At 38.0% G+C, this 8260-nt stretch overlaps 1 protein-coding gene across 1 annotated transcript; it reads left to right on the forward strand.

Moving 5' to 3' along the window:
- Window positions 1-1863: 1863 nt before the first annotated feature.
- LOC118685304 (sulfotransferase 6B1-like) lies at window positions 1864-7857 on the forward strand. The gene is made up of 7 exons (XM_036380765.1): window positions 1864-2065; window positions 3494-3633; window positions 4304-4393; window positions 5021-5147; window positions 5918-6012; window positions 6636-6792; window positions 7727-7857. Exons 1-7 carry the CDS (start codon window positions 1864-1866, stop codon window positions 7855-7857), a joined length of 942 nt encoding a protein of 313 aa, XP_036236658.1.
- The last annotated feature ends 403 nt before the right edge of the window (window positions 7858-8260 follow it).

An 8260-nucleotide genomic window follows, 5' to 3' on the forward strand; every position in this document is an offset into this window, starting at 1 on the left:
TGGCTGTATCAAAGGCTCATATTACAAAATCTTGATACTGCTTCTTTTTTTCTTCAAGAAATGTAACTGCCCTCAAAATGTCTCCTCATGACTTATGTCTTCTAATTATATTTTTCTCCACAAATACAGGGTTTGACTTTTTTTTTTTTTTCCTAGTTCCTAAGGATAAAATATGCTTCCCAGAAATCATTGGCCTGATTGCCCTTTCTTGCCAAAATACACTGGAAATCCTCTGGAAGTTGCTCTGGAATATCTTTTTTCATTTTCATAACCCTACTCCAATGCTACACTATTGCATGAAATGACACCAATAATTTACAGGTCATTTTCCCTCTTTTTCCACCCTTAGGGATGTCTGTCCCAACAAATTCTTTTGCCAGCAAGTAAAAATACTAACTAAACACATTTTCTTATCTTCAGCCCATGACAATTTATTGCCAAGGGAAGATAGGATAGAAAAGTTAGGTAAGCTGATTTTGTGTTTTGCTAGGGTGACTAATTTCACATCAAGAATCAGCAAAAGTGCTACTTCATAGGATGGCAATTTTTAGCTGATGTCAGTGAAATAAATGGTGCAGGTGGTACCAACTTTGTGCCCTTTGGCACTCGTCATTGATCTGATGGACCAGGCCATGTGGTATCCACTGGTTTCAGATTATGCCTGTACATAGGTAGTTTTTCTATGCTGACAAGGCTTTACAGAAAGGAGGGGGGTGAAGGCAAAAGCAACAGATTGTGCATGGACTGGAAAAAGGAGACGTAAAAATGTAGGGCTAGATCATCCCATGAGCACTGCATTATGGCTCAGGAACCAGGGAGAGCCCTGGATCTCCCTTGAATCCCTCAGGGAGAGCAAATGGCAAAAGCATGCAGGTATGTAGTTGCTGGTCCCCTTCCTTCCAGTGCCCAACAGGCAGCAGTCAAGAGATGGAGATAAGAAAGGATGGCATGTAAATTCTTGGCATAAATTTTGGGGGAGAAGTATTTTCTCATTTTTTGTGACACATCCATTCATTTTTCAGAGACTTAAATATTGAACCTGAGTCTAAAGCCAGTTCCTTTACTGGGGTCAGGGCAGTCAGCAGCTTATCATCTGAAGTGCATGATAAACACTACTCACTGTAGCTGAGGTTATATTGTCACCAACTCCCTAAGCACTGATCAGTTGTTAAACAATGATTGAGCTCATTAAAGAAATGTAGCAAGGAGTAATTTTTGTGTAACCACCAGAAAAACAGACCTCTGTAGTGCAGTCTGATGAGTGGCCCAAGAGTGCCTGTGCCCCTGTGCCCTCCTGGGCTCCAGCAGCAGGGAGCAGCCAGCCACACTCACAGGACTGTCCTCAGCTCAGGCTCTAGCGCACTGAACATCTTCTCTCCCCATCCCAACACATTTTATTTAACTTTGGTGAGAATGCTGAGTGATATAATAAAGAAAGAAAAGAAAATCCCAGCAGTAAGTACTGGAAAGAGATGAACTGCCTTGAGGATTTTGATCATGACGTTTAAATTCCAATCTGCAATTCATGTCTTTATATATTGTTCTATGCTGTTTATAAACTCTGTGTTGTAATCTGACTTTTTGGCATGACCTTTTTCCTAGAATGCAATTGCATATGTCTGCTAATCTTGTTAGTTTATATTCAACTTCAATTGATTTCAAAGGTTCATATTGCGTAAGGTATTTGACTGGAGCTGTATATATCTTCCCAGGTTCAGAAGAAGGTAAACTATTGTTCATAGACTCAAGGAATAAAAAAATCCAAAGTGAAAACCAAGCACCTATTAAAGGACAATCTGTGGGTTTCTCCTTCTACACAGCATTTCACACTTTGCCAGAGGCTTTGTGTGAGAGAGAAGAAGAATGGAGAAGTCCAGGAAAACATTTATTGGTTTGGTAGATAAGGCAATAGCAGCTGCCAACTCCATGCGTCCTGATGAACTGCTCTTTTCTTACAAGGGAATTCTCTACCCTAGGACTATTTGCAGTCCTGAAACTTTCAAAGCCTTGGAGTCCTTTGAAGCCAGAAGGGATGATGTAATTTTGGCAGGATACCCTAAATCCGGTGAATATATTTTAATTTTTTCCTAAACAAGTTCCTGTAATAGCAAGTAACAAGGTTGGTACTAAATATATGAAATATATATGATATGATACATAATATGATATTATGCTAAATAATTGCATTTAGAATGTTCGCCAAATTTTGTAAAACTGATTTCATTCTCAAAAAGTACCAGAAATGAATTATGCATATTTGATATGAGAAATTTTCCAAAAGTCTGTGAAAAACATTCTGATTTTCTTTTCTATAGCATCAAAGGTTTTTGTTATTTTTACTTTTCATAGTTATGAAGTTAAATGCAAAAATTGGAGAGAATCAAAATACAGTTTTTTACACCACAGGTAACTAGGTCTCCTGATATTACACGATCTACTTCCACATGTATGTTTGTAAAGTTAAGAGCTTTATGTTTTTACAATGGAGCCTTTGGTACCTTCAAATGGTGAAAATTTCTTAGATTATTTCCCATAGATGTCAAGAAATTGCTATCAAAAATATTTTTGTAGTCCTTGAAGTGATTGCACTGTTCTTTAATTATTGGGAAATCAAGAAGACATCTTTGCTAGGGGTGAAGTTTACCCGACATATTGGCTCCTTCTGCCTGAAAGCATTGGTCCACATGAAAGCCAAAGGTTTGGATTAGATGTGCCTCATATACACCTCAATCTTGCTGTTTCTCTCTTCCAGCAATTGGCTCACACTGCCTTACAGCGGATAGTCACAGCTGACAGGATTGTGAAGTTGTTGCGTTTTCATTGTGTTTTCTTTTTGAAGAAATGTTATGCACTGGAATGCACTTGTTAAGATTGCAGTGAGAAAGATGTAGGCACCCAGTGTCCAGAAGTCAGGACATGGTAAATTAGAGATGGGAGATCTATGCAGGCTCTTTGTAATCTTTTGAAGAAAAAGATAGCAAGTGTGTCTAGGAAATGTCACTTCAGAGAGGTTTTTCCAGTTGTGAAAGAAAATGAATGCACAATTTTCAGATCTAGTTCTGCACCTGTCTTGAAGTGCTGTAACCCATCTTTCTTCCAAAGATAATCCAGCACAGCAGAAAAAAATTAATTCATTAGGTTTTAAAGTATAGGGTCACCACCCCAATCGCTCTTATATGTGTCACAATAAAATTTATTATATGCAGGTTTTCCTAGTTGAATCTCAGTGGTTCTTCTCCCTGATTAGTCAGTTTACAGTGTACAAGTTACTTTATGGTGTACTGAACTGTTCAAGTTGGAGAAATATGTCCTTATGAGGAGCAAAGGTAGGATCCTGGGTGGTGCTTGACCAGACAGTCAGCTGTGATTGTATGACATGAAAGGAGACCAGGTAACCCACCTGGTAGTACTACCACCTCTTGACTTCTTTGGTAAATCTTTTTCGTTCCATCCTAAAAGTTTTACAAGCACTTCTGTACTTTTCTTCTTTCAGGCACTAACTGGCTAAGTCAAATCCTAACTGACCTGATAGCCATATCTCAAAAGAAAACACCAGGTAGTGAAAGCAGTGTGAATGCTGAAGAACAAGAAGAATTCCCCTATCTCGAAATTGGAGATGCTGAGAAATATGAGGTGGGAACAGAATATGTATGGAAATGATCAACATTATGTGCTTCAAATACTGAATATATGAAATATGATCTATACAATTGTTTGATAAGACCTTTACCACTCCTCTTTATGTGGCATCTGGTCTGGAGTAATCTCACCTGGACTGTCAAATACTGAACACATACAAATAAATAGACACTTCAGTGGGACTGAGAGGAGGACATAACCATGAGACATAAGAAGTTCAGAAATTCAACATAGCATCTTTTGTATTTAAGAAGAGCTTCATGAAGTGTCAAATCATGTCATATTAGCACTTGTCTCTTTTACTAGCTCTTCCTCCTCATCCCCTCTCTCAGTCTTTGAGATGCTTCAGCTTTTATAGATAGCTAATCTGTACTCCACCTCTAGATTTGATCCCTTGTCTACCAGAACTGAAGAGAATTATCACTGAAGAGAACTAGCAATGGATAGTCCTTTTTCCAATTGCTCATGGGCTTTTGAGGATTAGACCTACTCAGAGCAGCCCACTAATATCCCAGGACAACACTCACTAAAAACACCAAAAAAAACCACTTCAAGCAGCCAATAACTGTAGATAAATTCATCAAGGCCACATTTTAGCATAGGTTAATGAAAAGAATACTTGTACTAACTGAACTGTCCACTTTCCTCCTTCCAATTCCTCAAGCGAATGACCAAATTACCTTCTCCAAGATTTATGGTTACTCATCTCCGTCCTGAAAATCTTCCCGAATCTATCTTCCAAAACAATGCCAAGGTGGGTGCTTATTTTAATGTATTAAAGGAAACAATTCAACAGAATTTTTTTAAAGATCCAATGTAGTACTTTTCTGGCATTTTTCATAATTACTCTTTTTTACTTAAGCGTTAAGCCTGGCCATTTCTACATGTTTAAGGCTCTACTACATGTTTAAGAAGTGCCATTCAACTCACTTAACCACAGTTTGCCCTTATTGGCCCCTTTGTGACAGTTTCCACAAGAGAGTTGCAGGGCTTGAACAAATCCTCCAGAGGCAAAATGGATTTTGACGGGATTTCCTGTGGGAGGAATTTTATGGCATTGTTGCAAGTGAGGGCTTCAATGTGTTGAATTTCCATGAGAATTTATATTTTGTGAATTTTCCCTGCTACTTAAAAGATGACCTATGCCTGTATTGATCAAAACATATTTAAAACAAATTATTGATCAAAAAAAATTTAAATTTAAAACAAATTTAATTACTGCATCTTCTGAATAGGGAATGAAATTTCTACTTCTGCAAGGAGCACACAAGGTATTTGAAATCCCCAACTTCAGTTATAAAGTAGATTATTGTTATTTCTTTTTTTATGCTGTAGTCTGCTATGTCTTTCCCTATAAATAGTAATACAGTTTTTTCTCTAGATATTGTTACTGATTCGTAATCCAAAAGATGTTGCTACATCTTTCTACCACTTTTGCAATGGCATGCCTACTCTTCCCTCCTATGAGACCTGGGATGATTTCTTCGCAGATTTCATGACAAAGAAAAGTACAGTATATTTTTCTGTCTATGTCAATTGTCCAATTATTTGTCTTTGTCTAAAAACATTTGTTCTTTGGTAAATCATCTTCTCTAGGAATTTTTCGTTTACAGTACAAACCAGAGATTAAAGACTGAGAGTTAGACTTCTTAACTGAAGTTTTCCATGCTTGTCTTACTGCTTGAGGATAAATATTTGTCAAAACTGCACTTCCACAGGCTTTTTAAATTTGTACAAACTGGTATTTTTCCTGGAAGAGGCAGTTCTTCCTTATCTCTATCTTGGGTCCCCTTTTCCCCCTGCTCTCCTATGTCCATCATGTTCTGTCCATGGAACTATAGAATCACTTCCAAGCCAAATTGGATGAAAGGAATTATTTGGACTAAGCCTAGTGCATTAAAAAGGGGACTAATTCTAATGCATTAAAAAAACTAATAGCACTAGTTTAAAGTTATGACTTTTGGGTAGTACATGGGCAGCAGAAAGGGGGTTTCAACAAGGTTTCAGACTGGATTAAGGGAGTCTTACAAGATGGTCGGCAAGATGATAGTTTTTTTGGTGCACTCAAAACTGTCTTGAAATGCTAACAAATTTTATTTATCTGACTTACAAATGGTATCATATGCTTGATCCTCAAGCAAAACTGATAATTCCCACAGAAGGGTGTGAACTTTGTCATAAACCTGATTAATAAAGCCCTTGGCTGACACAACTTAATGAGCAAAATTTGCATAATCTTAATTTATGCTTCATCTTTGGATTATTTTGCTTTATTTAGTGGCCTGGGGATGCTATTTTGAATACCTTTCTGAATGGAACAAATATGCTGACAAAGAAAATATTATGACAATAACTTATGAAGATGTAAAAGAGGTAAAATTACCAATAGTTACAAATACTTTATACTTCAAGGCACATTTTTTTCCTGAACTAATATACCCTTATATGTATGCAGGGTATCCAAGGTGTGTGAGACAGATTCTTGTTTTAAGGGAAGAAGTGGTGAAATTCAAACTTAAAAGCCCTCTTAAAATTTTGCTTGTCAAAATGATTCTTATTTTTTATTTATCTGTAAGACTGGATATGGCACTAAATACCATGGTTTAGTTGAGGTGTTAGAGCATGGGTTGGACTCGATGATCTCTAAGGTGTCTTCAAACCCAGTCATTCTGTGAATTCTGTAATAAAAGCCCAAGTAATTTTAAACCAAAATCAAGAGTAATCCATCTTTGAGAAGGAGCTCTTGTGTTTTCAGCAGTGTATATTTTACATAACTGTAAATCATATATAATATTTTGTAATCTACAGGAATGCACCTCAAGTCTCCTCCAAAATAATTAAGGAGAAGAGAAACACTATGACGCACCCTAGTCCTGGTGCACTCTGTGAACACCCTCTGTATGCAGCCAGCAGAGATATATAGGGAAGCGTAAACACCTTGGAAATCAGAGTCATTTGTTTGAAAGTCATGCCATATGTCACCTTCCTCTTTCCAGAATCGTGCCCAGGGTGTGAAAAACATAGCTATGTTCCTTGGAATTCCTCTGACTGAGGAACAGCTCCAGCTGGTGGTAGAGAGGAGCAGCTTCCAGTCTATGAAGAAAAACTCAGACAAGACCCATGGGTCACTTGGCAATATTCTCTTTCGCAAAGGTAGGAAGCTCCAAGGGGCTGAGAGGTAGAAATGTCCCACTCTCAAGGACTTGGGCCATGCTTTGGTTCTTTTTTCTGCACTCACATTAGAATTGTCAGTTAGTGTCAAGCAGGTTATCACTGCTTTGCTTGAGAAGACTATTCAAGGACAACTGGTGAGGAAGATACCCAGCAAGGCTCTCACAGCAGAGCCAGTCTTAGAGACTCCCAGATGGCCGGCAGGAAGGAGGAACTGTCATGTGTCTGAATTCCTCTCCACCTCTGTGCCTGGATCACCAATTGCCCAGCCTTTGGAGCAGGCAGCACTGGGCCAAACTCAGCCTGAGTGGTGTGACCACACTTTGTAGGAGAGTATGGGAATCTTCTGAGATGGCCACTGCAGATGCCTGTTCACTCTTACACATTAGAACTAAGCCAAGCAAGCAAGAATGCAGGTGGACACAAGAGAGGGAAGAGAAGGGAACTACTTTTGCAGTGTAATATGGGGGACATGGACATGAGAAAGGCAACCTGGTTGTCAGAATCTATTTCTGCATTTTACATTGAAGAAATAACTGGATAAAAACTGAAGCTGCTAAAGGAGCAGAACGTCAGCTCTGCCTCCTGGCAGATGATTCTTAATTAATTCTTCATGAGCTTCCACTTGGCCAGACATAACAGACTAGAGGAGAGGGATGGAGGGAAACAGAATTTTAGGCTGCCTTTTTGAACACAGTCACCTAAAGAGGAGTATGTACTTTGGCATTATAGCAAAAGATTTTTCACATATATCTGTAAGTCCACTGATTTCACAAAATTATATTGATGTAGGAAAATGTTTCATCTGGAAAATGGATCAAAACGATTTAGTGCACAATGCAATAAAAATGACAGCCTATAGAATAAAAAATGAAATGTCTTGGTTTTCAAGAGATGTTTTTTTGCTTCTTTGAAGGTGGTGTAAGTGACTGGAAGAATCATTTCACTGAAGATCAGAATGAGAAAATGGACAAAGTATTTGAGGAACATATAGCAGGAACTAAACTCGGGAAAAAGTTGAAGTATGACTTGTACTGCAAAGCCTGAAGAGAAATGAAATGTGGTTAGAACAAGAACTCTGCAAGGCAGACTCAAATCATCTGCATGCTATAGACTGGAAACCTAGATCAAAGGATGTAATCACCTTGGAATTGCTGTAAGAGTCATTGCAGCAGCCTTTACAGTGATACTGATGAGTGATGAGCATTTTGTTTTATGGTGAAATCTTTGGCTACACCCATTTGCAGAAGATTATGTCAACTAATGATATTTACAAATACTCAAAATCACTGTTCCATCTGTCACCTGGAAGGAAATTCTTCTTTTCTTTCTAGACAAATTCTATCTCTGTAGCTGATTTCTAATTATTTAGTATGAAGATTATTTTTTCCTTCAAAAATATTTCAAATCAGTCAACATCTTCACAGAAAATATCACTAGCAAAAACAGG

The sequence above is a fragment of the Molothrus ater genome, chromosome 3, assembly GCF_012460135.2.
Source record: "Molothrus ater isolate BHLD 08-10-18 breed brown headed cowbird chromosome 3, BPBGC_Mater_1.1, whole genome shotgun sequence".
Lineage (NCBI taxonomy): Eukaryota > Metazoa > Chordata > Aves > Passeriformes > Icteridae > Molothrus > Molothrus ater.

Coding starts and splice junctions, on each gene's coding strand:
- LOC118685304 (XM_036380765.1), top strand. CDS start 1,864: ATGGAGAAGTCCAGGAAAACATTTATTGGTTTGGTAGATAAGGCAATA. Junction 6,013..6,635: donor CTTATGAAGATGTAAAAGAG/GTAAAATTACCA, acceptor TCCTCTTTCCAG/AATCGTGCCCAGGGTGTGAA. Junction 6,793..7,726: donor CAATATTCTCTTTCGCAAAG/GTAGGAAGCTCC, acceptor GCTTCTTTGAAG/GTGGTGTAAGTGACTGGAAG.